The sequence below is a fragment of the Urtica dioica genome, chromosome 12 (genome assembly GCF_054948205.1).
Source record: "Urtica dioica subsp. dioica isolate 48M chromosome 12, U.dioica_male_clone48M_v1_H2, whole genome shotgun sequence".
NCBI classification, from domain to species: Eukaryota; Viridiplantae; Streptophyta; class Magnoliopsida; order Rosales; family Urticaceae; genus Urtica; species Urtica dioica.
The window spans coordinates 14,661,499-14,677,975 of NC_142767.1; the positions used below are offsets into that span (position 1 = coordinate 14,661,499).

The following is a 16,477-nucleotide window of genomic DNA, read 5'->3' on the forward strand; positions in this document are numbered from 1 at the left end:
TCTTTGAAGATTTATTGACACCTTTATCAATAAATTTTATGGATGTCAATAGATCTTCAAACGAAGTCCCAAAATCTATGAAGAAAATCTCATAATCTTTGAAGATTAATTGACATCTATAAATGGACAAAATGTTAATAAATCTTCAAACAAATTTATAGATTCTTCAAATGAAAAAAATCTTCAAATGATTGTATGAGAACGAAAGTGAACGTCAAGATGATTCAACAACTCAACAAAAAAAAGCAGCCATGAGAGAGAGATTGTTAAAAAAATAAATACGTAAAATGGATAGTCAAATTTTTAAATTAAAATAGACTTAATGAATTTTGTTCCAAAATTATTGGAAAATTCATATACATCTGAAAATAATAATGGAAAATTGTCAAAAGTAGGACTAAATTAAGGCCAATTTCCATTTTCCTACTTTTTTCAAAAATTTACCAAACTAGGACCGGTAAAAAAAAAGTCAAATGAGAGATACACAAAATTCTACCTATTATACCATTATACTAATTAACAACCTACAATCTTCCCCAATAAAATCTCTTATTTTTTCTCTTTCTTTCTATTTTCCCGCTCAGCCCATCGAGAAAAATAATTTTTTTTTAATAGTCCTACTTTGGTAAATTTTTGAAAAAAATAGGAAAATGGAAATGTCCCTTAATTTAGTCCTAGTTAATACCGAAGGTATTGAGGTATCGAACGCTCGATTTTAGTGAGATAATGACGTATCGAACGCAGTGAGATAAAAGAGAATGTGAGATAAAAGAGATAAGAAAATAGTGTCATCTCACTCCGTTCGATGCCTCATAGGAATCATACCAAGTATTACAGTAGAATTAATAACGAGCAAACCTAAGGTAAGTTCGTAATGAATGGCATTTCGGAAGTTCATGAGAGAGTTCTTTCTTGTTGTTATTAGTTAAAGGAAATGTCCCAATAATCCCTTAAAAAGGATACTTGTATCGCAAATTTCCAAGTACACTTGTATCACAAGTTTTGTTGATCATCCCTTGAACTTGGGCCATTGTTATTGGACCACATTGTTTGGGCCTTGTGGAGACTAAAACTTGGGACCTTTAACACTTTAACAGTGATCTTGAATGATTATGTCACAGTACTACAAGAGGTCAACGTCAGGCTTTAAATTTTGATCTACTTGATTACTTGATTGGGTTCTCCGAGTCTCTTAATTACCATAGAGGAAAATATCATTTACATTGTTGAGTTGTATTAAAATACGTATTAGACTCGTATCTTAAATGAATTTGGCACTATTTAGTTTCACGTTTTGAGCTGTAGGTATAACTATGTCTCATTCCAAATTTATTTTTAAATTAATGTCTATTAATATATATATAAAGATGATGTATTATTACGAGAAAACATGAAAAGACATAAAAACCTATCATTCTAAATATAGGGAAAATTATTACTATTTTTACAATCTAAAAGTCTCTAAGAGTCATATTATACGAAGAAATAGACATGAATATCAATAATGATATTTCATTCTACCAAAGTCTGTAAAAGTTTTTTTTTTTTTTTCAATTCTATAACTACGATTTTGGTCAAGCACTTAACTTTTATAATTTCTAAACCTTAACCTAAACCACGACAAACAAGCGGAACGGAAAATTTGTTCCGTTCTTGTTGGAATTTCGGAATCGACGTTCCATTCCAAAAGTGGCCTTAATCTTGGCCAAATATAATACTCTGTTATTCTATTGTTAATAAATAAATAAAAATTGAAAACTAAAATATTCTAAAAAAATATTTTTAAAAAATCAAAGCTTAGAATCCATTGAGGCAGTCCATCTTGGGCATAGCTTGAAATCCGTGTGTGTATGTGCGCGTGCACACGCATGTGTATGTGTGTGTGTGAGAGAGAGAGAGAGACTTTCTCGAACTAGTTATGGTCCATTTAAAACATGCTTTGAACATTATAGTAATAGTCATATTCTTGTCCATTTCCCATTATCATATTTTGATCATTCAATTTACTTTGTAGTAATAGTCATTTTTTATTATTAATTAAAATTTATCCATTATTTGACATTTTAGGGGACTTTTTAAAGTAAATTAATTCTTCAATTATTATTTTTTAGTAATTTATTTATATACTTTACCTAAATACCTTAAAACAAATTTACAACTTATAAAAAATATATTTATATTATGCAATTGCTTACATTTAATTTTTAAGGATAAATTACGAATAAATTATTCAAATTTCAATGATAAAGACATTTCAATATTTTTAATGATTAAACTCGTGTCTTTCAAACTAGGGCCGAAATTGGATCGGTTCGGTTCGGTTTTGACAATTTTTCATATCCGAATCCGAATTTTCAATTTTAAAAAATTTGGTCCAATAACCGGTCCAGTTTTGTCCAAAATCAAAATTTGGTTACCAAAATATTCGGTTATCTAGTTTCTTAAATCCAATATCCAATTTTAATATCCGATTTTCGAAATTCGGTTATCCAGTTCTTTAAAATCCGGATCCAGTTTTAAAAACCGTTTTTTTCCAATTCTTGAAATCAATAATCACTATGAAACTAGTTTTTAAATCCTTACTCGGTTATCAATTATTCCAGTGATCAAACTCCGAATAAAAACGAATCATATTATCCTAACGAGATTATTTATTTTTTAATAAAAATAATCAGTTAAATATCCGATCTCCGATTTTTTAAAATTCAAAACCGATATCCGGTTTAGTTTTTGAAACTGGATCGGTTATCTGAATCCGAATTTGATCAGTTATCTGAATCCGAATTTCAAATATATAGCGAGTCAACGATTATCGGTTTTGGATCGGTTCGGTTATCGGTTTAATCCGATTTTCGGTATGGTTTTGTACGACCCTATTTTAAACAAGGGCTCTCTAGGTATAGTCATACGAAAACTCAAGGTATGCCATATAGCCAACATTTGTTAAATTTTAAGTAAATAGCCGCGATATTTTATAAACAAAACCAAAAAAACATTAATAGTTGTAAATATCCGTTAATAATTGTAAATAACCATCAGACTCTAAATGAAATGCTAAAAACGTCCAAACAATGTCACATCATCATAATGACTATTTACAATAAGATTGACTATTTAGCAAATCTCCAAATTTTGATGGTTTAATTACTCAATTAATTGTTCAAACAAGTGAAAACCTCACATGAAAGATGTAGTGTTCAAAGAACTACATATTTTCAGTTTTTCTCATGAGATCGCTACGTGACTACGTCAAATAGCGACACGTCTCTCTCTCTCAACTAGTTTACCTAGAAAACCAACTCATTACATTCGGTCGACTTATGTTCCACATTGAACCAAAGGTACTAAAATGAAAGAACACCTTTAGTGACTTGGAGTGAAAAACTCCAAGACTTCTATATGTATGAAAGAACACCTTTCACTTGGATTGTATGTAAAAGGAAAAGTGGTTTAGATTTTAGATACAGTTTTCTTTACAGGGAGCTCGGCCTGTCCAGCTTTGCTTATCTTGTGCAATACTTTACGGTGTATTCGAGATGTCATATTTCCCATATATATATATATAGAAAATAGTTCAATACGAAGATTGTAACTACTACAACAAAAATTCAATGTGAAGAAATAGTAGTTGCCCACTTTTATTTCATTCGTATTTTTGTATCTTCCAATAGTTTAGTGGTTGCCAATTATTATATCAATAGAGTATTATAGGGAAAAAAAAAAAATCAGCCTTATAATAAAAGGTTGCCCTTATTATAAAAAAATAATAAATAAATAAAATGTTGCCCAACATACTGAAACATCAGTATAATGTGTGCACGTCTCTATGGTGTAAATGTGCCTTGGCCGCTAGTGAACATGAATTTGTGAGGGACTTATTAGAAGTGACTTTTTGTTGAAAAAACAGACTTACATTTCATGTTAGGAAATTACTGAAATGTGAATCTTTTGTATTCAATTATTTTTATTGAAAAATGAATTGGTATTACATAGTCATATATGTATCTTTATTATGACAACTACTGAGGATGCAGAAAAAAAATATGACGAATACTTGCCGTCTGTACGTACGTTTAATAAAGAGATATTTTGTGAGATCTATTACATATTGAAAATTTTAGTCCGTATATTGTAACTTCATCATCAATAATCGAAAACAAGTCGTACCTAGGTTCTAGAATGTAATTTTCAATGTGTTTTTTTTTCTTATCAAAGTAAATTTCCATGTACTATGTTTACGTGCATACATAATGAAGTAGAACTTGAAAATGCAGCCTTGCATTAGATTATGATAAAATAAAGAGAAATTGCCTCATTTATCACCAATTTTATAATATTTTTCCACTTTCCACCAAAAGACTAATTTGATCCAAAATAACACCGAAATATCAACATTGTTGACATCTATGTCAACAATGTTGACATCTATTTTTGCCTTTCACTATGAGATGTCAACATTGTTGACATAGATTGTGACATTTTGGGAAAAATTAGTCTTTTGGTGGAAAATATGAAAATGTTATGAAATTGATGGCAAATGAGACAATTTCTCTAAAATAAAATAGAAGTAATCACTTATTCCATAGCTGGTCTTGAGCTTTAACTTACTATCTCGTTCTGTCTATTTCTTGATTCACTTGGCTTGTCAATAAAATCCTCTCAAATTGTGCCCACTCCATTTTGTTTTGGCGTACAAAGATGACATTTGGAATGATCTTCTTTTTCCCTTGAACTTAGTAGGCCACGGAATGCTGCTAAATGTTTTACTTCAATACAGGCCAAAAATGGCAAAAGATCTTTCAAATTCAATATGAGACCAATAATTCAAGACCTGGCAAAAAATTGCCGAAAAGCCGTCGGAATGTAGGCTTTGGTGGTTATTGACAACAGAAGTTTTATTAAATTTAATTTTATTGTCGTCGAAGTTCCACCTATTAATTTTGGTGTTTATTTTTTTTATTTTTTAGAATTTTCATGGAAAACAAGCTAAAATCCATGGACCAATAAACATGTTAAGATTCTCACATAAATCATGAACATAATGTAAAATATTCATGGTCAAACCAAGTTTTATCCACACATCCAAAGTTCATGGATAATCCGAAGGAGTTTAAAGCTCTATTACCATTTGTCGGGTCAAATACAACATGGAATTCAAGTACGTAAGAATTCGGGGGCTTGCCGCTTCATTAAACTCATGCAAAGCCATGTACTCAAATGAAAAATAGTGTAGGAAATAAATGAAATAAAAGTCTTTCAATGTGGTGATTATCAATACGGTTGGCAGCTTTTTGTCCAAGAGCATCTCTAGTAGAGAACTCTATGGAGTTAGAGTTTCCAATGGTAAAAATACTATAACTTCATATTTGGTGTAATTTTTGCACCAAATGAATAGTGTTGTACCAAATTTGGTGCAAAAATTACACCACATGTTTAAGCATCATTTTAATCTAATTAATTCATAATTCATAACTAAAGTACATAATATTAGTTAATCCTAGTTTAATCAATATGTTTTTAACTATTTAGAGCTTTATTTATAATTCAAATTAATTTCTTCAATACCACTTAAATTAAGATGATAATTAAAAAAAATATAGATATCAAACCAATAACTATGTAATTAATTAAAATTCAATTAGTAATATGTAATTTTCATATTTTTTTTATAATGGTGTATTATTTATTCACATAAAATGTTGTATTATCTATGTAATGAAGTTTATTAATTTTTCATTTTTCTTAATTACACTTTTTTATTTTTAGATAATTTATTATTGATTTATACTATATGTTACACATAGTTAGTAAATAAAATACAATTAAATTTTTATATGTAATGAGACATAACTAATAACTAATAAAATTAAGACACTAATCTAAAAGTATCTTAGATTAAAAAGCTAATAAAAAAATATTATTAGAATATTCCATTTAGTGTAGGATATAATGTAGTACGATTGGAGAAAAAAAAATGGGTGTAAAAGTTGCACTATATTATTATTTGGTGTAATTATACTATATTTTGTGTAAAAATTACACCAAGTATAATGTTAGCATTGGAGGTCCTTTAATGCACGATATATGAAAATAAAAATACCTTGAGGGAACTCCCCGGACTAATTTCCCACTGTTCCTTATTAATCAAGTTATCCTTTACAACCTTGAATGAGGAAATGGTCATTGACTTTGGCAAAACTATTTAACCACCTTTTTTTTTTTTTTTTTTTAAGATTAACTACCTAAGATTTAGGTAATTTTGTTTAGCTAAGGCCATTACTTTTTTCAAATTTGTCAACAATAACAGTGGTCATCACTACGCTTGCCAATGGTCTCTCACAAGATTTAAGGCCATCCAATTCAAATGTGCTGGTTTAACAAATTGACTCATTTGGTCGCAAAATTGGTGCGAATCAGATTGAAGGGAGCATAATTACTATATTTCAGGCTCTAGGAAAATTACTCCAAAAACTGCATAATTTGGGGAGGTCCAAATGATGATCTTAAAAAGGGGAAGAAAGAAAGTGAACTTATGACAAACTTCAAGCTTCTGTGGAAAGTGGTATTCGGAGAAATGTTGAAAGAGAGAGATGTTCTTGTACCGACAACGGTAGTCACTAAAGTAGAAGATGATGAAGGTCCTACTCAAGTTGTCGGAACCTGAGCGGTGGAACCAACATGGTTTGTGATCGACATCAACGGTGTGAAAATCAAAAGCGTTTTTAGAAATAAATGGGAAGAAAACATACAAAGAGTCCGATTGCGAATGACCTATGGCTTGAAGCCATGATCCAGGAAATCGAGACTATGTACTCTCACTCTTCAAGGATCTTGTAGACGCTTCATCATTTAAAGTGGCTCTATAATAAGAAAAGAGAATTTTTTTTATACCTTTAGGGATCGACTTGTGGCTAGAGGATACACTCAACAAGAAGGTACCGGTTATGAGCAACCATTTGCTTATGTAGCCATGTTGAAAAATATTCGCATATTCTTATCCATCGTCGAATGTCTCGAAAATGAGATTCAGCAAATGGACGTCGAGATTGTCTCCTTAACAAAATGCTAGACAAAACCATTTATATGGAACACTCAAAATGATTTACAGATAAGAGACAAGAAAATGACGTGTTGAGGCTTAACGGGTCCATTTACGGAGTTAACCAAGCTTCGCACTCCTAGAGTTCGAGGATTGATGAGAGTATCAAGACCTATGGCTTCGAACAGAATGATGACGAATCTTGTGTTTACAAACTAAAGGACCATGATGTTGTAGTCTTAATACTTTGCGTGGATGACGTACTTCTGAAATGTGAAGACGTTATCGGATGTGAAGGTTCGTTGAGCGCACACTTCCACAAGAAGGATTTGGGGGAAGTGACGTATGTTCTAGGCATCAAGATTTTTCAGGATAGGAAGAACAATTTCTTGCCTTTTATCTAAACCAAATGTAAATTTGGGACCTAATTTATTCTACGTTACTTGTTACTTTCACCCCGTTATTATAAGTTTTATTCAATTGTTCGATCTTACTCAGATATTCTAGCAATTATCCAAAGTTCTGACAAAAATAAAATCCAAACTTCTCACGAATTTTTATTTTATTTTTTTAAATAACAAAACTTTTGTTAAGAGCTAAGAATTTAAAAAATTCGGCATCGTCAAATTTCCTTCGCTTTCCTATCCACCATCATTATTTCATGAAAAATGGAACCATCACGAGATCGACATTTTTAAACAACAGCTTGATAATACTTGCTTTCTACTCATGCTTGGTAACTTTTATTTTGAAATTTCAAGAAGGAAGTACATACAGAATTTAAATTACAGACTTTGAAGGTGTTTATTATTTACTAGAAAGTACAGGTCATAATTTCACTCTTTTATCTTCTTCATAATGTACAGAAAGTAATACTATACATGAACAAGTTGTGATGCTATAAAGATCCAGAATCAAAAATAGGGAAGATCTGAGAAAGCAGCGTCGATGAAGCAAGTTGCTTGTTATCATATCTTTTCTCCAAAGAAATCTGCATTAATATATCATAATCAGAGGAACATCACTTGTAATAGGCACCAAATATATACAAATGGCTTTACCACGAGAAGGTCCTCATCGGTTCCAAATGTTTTTCGGGCCTCCTCTAGACAGTCTGATGATATCTTAACATGTTTCCTGCAAAAAGAGGCCATTGATAAAAAGGTATATGAGCTCTAATTAATGTCTGTGTAAAGGCTACTACTTATGTGAATATCGGAAACTAATTATAAAAAAATTGGATAGGAATTTATATTATATGGAACCAACCAAGTGCTGGCCGGATCTCGAATCTCAAACTCGCCAGTTGAACTGTCAAAACCGCATATTACCACGTAATGACCTACACGTGAAAAAGCTTTCTTATATCGGCTCTACAAAAAGGAGTCCAAAACTGGGAAACACAGGCATGAGCTAGCTCGAGTATCCTTCTTGTCTCACTGGAATACTCTGAATCTATGAATTACGTTTCGGAACTTACCCGTGTAATTGGAATTACTGTCGCTGAAATCTGTTACAAACACATCTTTCATCCAAGACCGGCTAACAACATAACATCGTGACAGTAGACTTTAAGTTAGTATATCGTAAATCAAAGAAGAAACAAATAATTTGAGATTTTAAAGGAGAGCTAACCTCAGTTTGTGCTGGTCAACCAACGTGATTGCTATGTATTTCCCCGACAAGATCAAATGAGATAGCTCTTCTTGGCTGATTGACTTACACTGTTATAGATTTTTTTTAAAAAATGGTACTGAATTTGAGGGCGAATATAGATGTCTTTCAACATTAAATGGTAATTAAATTTATCCTCAAAAGCCACAGTTACGAGTTTAAAGTTATTACCTTAATTTTTATACCAGCTTCCAATGATCTTTTAAACAGCGTATCCACTCGTATTAGATCATTCGGTAATTGCTCCTGTAACATAATTTAAGTTCAAAGTTCAGAATAACTCTGGAAAGAAGTACAAATCTTTACAAGACACTTCGCTGGTTTGTTTATGACGTATAAATATTATTAAAAACAGAGATAAACGCTTTCATCAAGGTACTATGTTACACTACAAGAGAAAATTAAAAAAATGAAAATAAAAAGAGGAAAAAAGAGTGCAACAAATCGAGCATATCACCTTGTAAAACGTCTCAACAGAGTAATTTGGATTTACCCCAAATGTTACTGTGTAGTAGGAAAAACTGACGGAAAATTTCTGCAGTAAGTATGCCAGGTCAACAGTCCAAATGCTGCGCACGAAGAGTTCAATAATAAGTTATAAAACGAACAAACAAAATAATTTCATTCCACAGATGAACTTGATTTATGTCAAGTCCAGCTTAGTCGATCTAACAATGTCTCTAACCAATGTAGTACCTATGCAAACACACGGAGAGCGAATTTGAGTTCTCATACACAAAAATAGAGAATTTTAGGGAATCACCTTGTGGTGCGACAATGCTCAGCCAGTGACTCGATGTTGTGACTATGAATACCAAAAGTACCAAAAACCATCAAAACACAAGCAAGGCCACAATCCCAAGCATACAACTGATTTATGTGTGGAACCTATAATAACCATAATAATAGCACCTTAATGAGTATATCACAAAAAAACAATTTGTGTGTTTTTTCAGCGAGTAATCACAGATCGCAAACAATTGTTGGGAATTAGTACGCGAACTAATCAGACTCACTTCGACAAAATGAGAACTAGGCAACACAGAATTGCCATGATTTACAGATGATTTTGCATCAGCTAAGCATTCTACAAATTCCGAGCGTTCTCTCTCTTCTTCCTCTGCTTTGAAATTCTTATTAAACAGCATGCATAGAGGCCACATGAGTTACAGACTATATTGACTTATGAGCCTTTTTCGCGGCTATGCATTTGAACACAGTCTCGGAACAACACCGGTTTCGAATAATATATCCTGCCGAGAATAAAATCGTGATTAACATGATGGAAGAATATTCACAAATTTGAAATTCATGTGATCCTGAAACGAAAGTTCACATGGGTCATTCACGCCTCTACCGATTTCAAGGCTTTCAACAGAGAAAGCTGTAAGCTTTTAAACAAAAGTAGAAATCTATTTCATCCCTTATTCTAAATTACTTACTGAAACTAGACATCTTATTAGTCAGACGATGAAAATCACAGGGAAAAAAAAAACCGAATACAAAAAATAAAGGAAAAAAACTGGATTGATTAGCCGCAGAACAACACCAAGAGAAAATTCCAATAGAAACAGTACGTAAAAACAATTATATATTCAAAACGAATAGACGTACATGAATGGAAGACAGAAGAAAGGGGGAGAGTGAATATACCTTAGAGAGAAGAAAAATATATATATATGAATAAAAAGTTTGTCGGAGATAGAGATCGTCGAAAGGTATTTGGAGTCGTAGCTATCCAAATTGGTGATTTTGGCTTCGAGTAATAAAAGTCGGAAAATATAGTTGGGGAATAAATGGGTGGGTCGTGTAGTTATGGGGTTGGTTGTCTCTTGTAATATACTAATTCATCGAATCTCTCATACGAAAAAAAAAAAAAAAAAAAAAAAAAAAAAAAGGTAAGTAAGCAAAATAGCCATTTTAAGTTTTGGCTGTTACAAACTAGCCATAGTTTTTTTTATAGTTTTAAATAAAAATGAATAGCTAATAAGCCCATTTAACGAATATAAATTGTCTAAATTACCTTCGATTTTTTTGACAATGAGTTCGACTGAATAAAAAAAAAAAAAAACGTTTCTATTTTAAATCAATATTTTATTTGATGAATAACGAGCATTTACTGCACATATATTATTGATTAAGATAATTGAGGCATTAGATATCTTTAGTTGGCTGAACAACTAATTAGGCAAGCAAACCTTTTGCTCAATTTTTTTCCATGTTCTATGTTTGAAACAAAACTGTCTCCTTGATTTCACAATAAAAAATAAATTCAAAAATAATATTAAAAAAAATAAACTTTGTTCAATTTATAGTTTTCGGATTCCGGTTTGGAAATCCTTTGGGTTTTTTTATTTTTATTTTTTAGAAGTGACACTATTGGCTAAAATTACATGATATATTAGCAGTGTAAACGCAGATGATACTATTAGCCAAAATTACATAATTTATGATAAATCATAAAGAGCATACATTTCTGTAGCCCATGGGGATTGAACCCATGATCATATGAACACATTGGCTGACAAACGACAAAGAAACCCATGATCCTATGAACCTGAAACAACAATAATATTGCGTCGGAGAGTCCAAACCCATAAACATCTTTCAAGCGAAAAAATATGATTTTAAACCATTATACAAAACATCTGAAATTGAGCTTTGTTGTCTTGAGGTAACTTCAACTCGGCGAGCTCGGGCCGATATACCCAAGCCAACCGAAGAGCCCAAGATCTTGTACATGGAACCAGATAGGATTTCTATGGATATCGACTATACAATAAATGCCCATAAATATGATAAAATAATAAAAAGTAAGGCTTTGGCCACTTACAAAAAAATGAGATTTCAGTGTCCCAATAGGATCAAACATAGACGAATTTAAAGCCTACCCTTTGTTTACTTTATTACTTGATTTCCAATTTATAACTTAACTAACTATGACGCGGCATACAGAGTTATGCGAGAGGAAGTACAATTGTCTCTCAGATTTCAACTGAACAAGCTATTATAACGGCTTTAGGTGGCATGCATTGGACTCTCAATAACCACTCAAAGTCAATGAAAGTGAAAACTCTATATATCACAAGATTTGACTAAACCCTTTGTTCTCTCGTAATTATGTTAGAATACCAAAAATATACAAAGGTTGTCAATGGTACCAAATGATTTTCAAACTTAAGTTTTGATAGTGGATCCCAAAGGTGGCACATATAACCCCTGTCTGCGCCTTATATGTTTAAAGATGATATCGTTACTGGCTCCGAGATAATAATGTTTAAGAAACCAAGAGGACTTGTAGCTTAGATATGAGGTATCTTCTTGTCACCACAAGGTCAAGCAATAAGTGTAGGTTTATTGTTGTCACAAAGGTCGAGCGATGTGTATATATAAGTTGCTTCTTTGACACAAAATTTGGACGGCTATTTGAGACAAATTCTCATCATATCAAAAGTTGTAACAAAAAGACTATGAATATTCATGTTGAAAGGAAAGTAATAAAAGCTATTCACAAAAAGAAGAATAAAATCAGCCATGATATTTCTCATTGATTATTGTTGAATTTATACAAGGTAGGTTAACCCTAAAATTCAGAGGATATTCCTCAGCTCTATATCGCTCAATACAGTTGTGAATTGTACGAATAATATATTAGCCAATAGGCTGATGCCAGGGCTGTACGATGAAGGAATTGATGATAAGCACAGACACGTCAAGCTTATATCCACAGACTGTTCTAGAAGTTGCTGAGACATAGTAGAGGGGAAGTAGAACAACGACAGCATAACAAATGTCATGGAAGTGACATGTCGTTCATCTTAACACATGTATATAGTTATATGAATTATTCATTCAATACTCTTAAGTTTATTTTATTATGCATTCAAATGTCCATCCGTGTTTTCCATATATATTGCATGCACATCACATGTTACTAGCTATAACTAGATAGACTGGGTCATCTCGACTCACTAGATTATGACCTATCACATTATAGATAAAGACACGGATCATGTCAAATAAGAAGTTAAGATAGATTCATCGTGATATTTAATCAACTCGGGACACATCTCCTTTGATCAAGAATGCGCTAGATGCTTCATAACAGTCATAAATTTGTATAGTTCTCTCGCGAGCCTTACTCGCATTATGATCGCCATCTCCAACCTGCTGCTCTAGTGAGATGCTTATGAATTTAAGCTTGGTTCTCTAGGATCAAGCTCAAAGCTTGCATTGGATCGAGCCTGATGAGTGATATGATCCTTACCAACAAAATGTGATAAGACTCAATAACAATGATTTGAAAAGATCTAAAGATCTGTAAAATACAAGAATGTTAAGACTTGACCCAATATCTAAAGAGATAAGAACTAAGACTACATGATATAAGACACCACACCAAGATACTCAAGAACAATGCTCAATAATCAGGATGATTAGTTAAGTTGTTAAACACCACGGAAACATTATGATAAGTTCGAAATGATTTTTGAAGAGACACACTCTTATATTCTTAATCCATCATTATATTGTATTTTGCATTCATCAAAATCGAGCCTTGGAGATGCTTTACAATTACCAAATACTCTATTATTTAAGGATGAAATTATTCACACATAACTCTGCCTTTATAACGTATAAACTGAAAGTTTTAGAATTAAAACACACAAAATAATACAATAAACAAGTGTAAGCACCCAAAATAGTCCATCTATTTCTGAGTGAGGATTAGGACTACTCCAAAGCAAGTAAACAACCACGTTAATTGACCATTTGTATCCTTAATGAATGTTCATGCTTCTTTTTTGTGTCCTCTAGAACCTTATATTGTGATTTTTTATGTGCTCACAAAACCTTATATTGTGATTAGGCTCTCCTAAAGTTGATTAGTACTAATTTTGAGCCCCAATGTGTAAACTTGCTAACTCATCACATATAGAGACTTACTAAAATTGTTGGTCTTAAACCTTGTGAGTGACTCACTTGGTAGATCATTCGAAAGTTGTCATTGAGTATTCACAAGCCTACTTGCACCATTGTGGCATGTGCATCCATTTCAGCTCCACCTTAATGTGCATAATTTCTTCCTCTTTATATACACTTGGCTCCTCGAGATGTCTTAGTTACTTCACAACTTGAATCATATCAATAAGCCTTACTTAAGCACAAGGATAAAAATTTAGGGTTAGACTTAGAATACTGAATTAAGGCCCAACATTTCTCGTTTAAGAAAATGACAAAGTCCTACTCTAACAATTTGTTATGATTTATTGCCTATGATAAGATATTACAATGATTTGCTTTTTCTAAAATGAATAAAAAGAAGTAGACATTTTTATTAGAGTTAACGACGGCAAAAATACCTAAAGTTTATCTCTAGATATACTTAACTACTCAATCTTTTTTTTTCGGCGGGCAAAATACCTAATGTTAAGTTTTGATATCACCGTTACTACCTGTTTGGAATGAACGCTCCAGATTTAACGTTAATTATTATTTTTTTTTAATTGACTGCTAATAAAAAGCTAAAGTTAAAAAAATAATTTTAATAATAATAATAATAATAAATCTACTCCGGAAAGAATCCCTAAAATTTATCTCTCTGTTTTTTTTTCAAAAAATAAACAGAGGCGAAGAAATAGATTAAGCAGAAGTATTAGGGATCGTTTGCGAACCAAGACGTCTTCTTCGTCGTCGTCTTCGAGATCGTCGGAGAAATTGAGATCGTCTTTTCGCTGCACTTCTCATCCTCGCGGCGACCTAAAATGGCAGCCCCGCCTTAGATCGAAGAGGAAGCAAATCGATGACGACGACGTCGGCGCAGAGGACTTTGGCAGAGGCGTGAGGCCGTGGTTGCTTGTGTTTCTGGAGGTCGAGAAGAGGTTCAGCGACGGCGGGGGAGGAAGGGATTTCTATGGCTCGGCGGCGACGGAGTTGGAGAGTATCAGCGGATGGGAGGATTTCTACTATGCTCTTGCGCCGATGAGGATTTTTTTTTTTTTTTGGTTGAGAAATCTTATGGTTTCATTAGAGCCCAACAAGAGTTGACTAATACATTGGAGTGGCTCTTGGAACTGTTCGGGAATCGAGCGCACATCAGACACGAACAATCGCTCTGATGCGACTCGTTTGAGATGATTCCACCATATAACCATATTAATGCGGAAAAGATAATTAATTACGCTGATCATAAGCTAATTAAATTATGGTTATAATTAACAAGATCTAGTTATGTTTAATTAATTTAATTCACGAGAGCATATTTATCAAGCAACCGATTTGAGCAAAACAAAACGAGTACTTACATTGATTTTCGGTTCAGCTACAAAACGCTCACAAACCAATCGCGTACTCCTTGCGTCGTCTTGATGAAGGACTCAAGGATGACACCTTAGTCTTCCGAAACGTAATCTCCGAGACGAATAAGAAAGATGAGTGGGCACAGTCTTTATCTCACTAGATCACGAAACTAGGTGTTTCGAGATCTCGCTCTTATTTTACTAAGAATGGAAACGAATTTCCGAGGGGAAGGAGAGGCAGAAGTGCACGGCCAAGGTAGGCTAGGGTGCACGAAATTTTTCTAAAAAATTACTTATTTTTTCCTTCTCATGAACCCCTATTTATAGTAGTAAAAGGAGATATTCATGGAATCTTCCAGAATATTTTATTTCCTTTTATTGTGTTCACACTGGTGGATTAAATCTAGGCCCTTGGATCTCAACACGTGAATCCTACTTTTTCTCTCATCCATCAGATCAATATCTATGGGATATTATTCTCTATTTAAATAGAGAATATTTTATTTAGTGAGAGAATAAAAGAGAATATATTATTTCCCTTTAAATATATTCTCATATACTCTCCTAAATACTTTCCTTTAAATAAGGAGAAAATAAAAGACAATATCTTATATTATTCTCTCTCCTTTATTTAAACAACTAAAGAGAAAATATTGGTAAATACCAATATTATAAAAATCGGTTTTTTAGGCACACGGCCAAGGTGATTTGCGCAATTCATAGTGCCAAAAAACCTAATTCGACTTTTCCATGTGTGCAAGGCCCAATTGCTAAAAAACCCAATTAATCATTTATTTACTTGGTCCAACAATAAAAAAATAATTAATAATTGTTTATTTACTTGATCAAACAATAAATAAACTATTCTACCATAAATATTTATTTAATTCTGCGAATACCCGTTTTCCAGAATTATTGCTGTCAATCACAATTACAGCAAGTGAGATTAATAATGATAAACATTATTATACGAAAGTTCTTATCCGCCTTTATCAGAGCCGAATCGGGGACTATGAACCTAGTAATAGAAGCTTAACAAATCCGATAAAAAAGACGAAATAGTCCTTTCTCTTTTTCCATCGATTCGTTTAATCTTGGTCAAATACTCCACTTTGTAAGCCAAGACTGAACTCTCCTTTATACTAGAATTATATTTACTCATCGTGACGAGTGTCCACTGATATAGTCAGTTCGTGATCAAGATCCTCCAGGTTCAACCCGTGTCAAGAGAAGTCAATTTTTCCGTTATACTTCTCTTGATACATATCAGCCATAAGCATTGTTGCTTCCCCAGCGAAAGATTCTTTCGAACGTTACTTACTTCGAAAGTGCTAGCAATCTATCGGTTCTGGAATCAACCCTTAGGTGAGTGAACATTAACCTTCTTTCAGGAATGTTGGATTCTGTATCTGTAAATCACTTGCCACTCGAATCATGCTCTGAGAGACTCCCAAGACATAAGCTG

At 32.7% G+C, this 16,477-nt stretch overlaps 1 protein-coding gene across 3 annotated transcripts; it reads right to left on the reverse strand.

The window, feature by feature from the left end:
• Positions 1-7,745: 7,745 nt before the first annotated feature.
• On the reverse strand, positions 7,746-10,530 carry LOC149379411 (guanylyl cyclase 1). Of its 3 annotated transcripts, none has more exons than XM_089604511.1 (10): positions 10,367-10,530; positions 9,730-9,966; positions 9,477-9,601; positions 9,171-9,282; positions 8,885-8,959; positions 8,675-8,763; positions 8,520-8,581; positions 8,309-8,381; positions 8,104-8,176; positions 7,746-8,030 (listed from the first exon to the last, which is right to left on the reverse strand). In XM_089604511.1, exons 2-10 carry the CDS (start codon positions 9,874-9,876, stop codon positions 7,938-7,940), a joined length of 849 nt encoding a protein of 282 aa, XP_089460637.1. In that variant the 5' UTR covers positions 9,877-9,966; positions 10,367-10,530; the 3' UTR covers positions 7,746-7,937. The 3 variants fall into 3 exon arrangements, with proteins under 3 accessions (XP_089460637.1, XP_089460635.1, XP_089460636.1); XM_089604509.1 differs by having other exon boundaries at positions 8,101-8,176; XM_089604510.1 differs by lacking the exon at positions 10,367-10,530 and adding an exon at positions 10,050-10,254 and having other exon boundaries at positions 8,101-8,176.
• Positions 10,531-16,477: the final 5,947 nt, after the last annotated feature.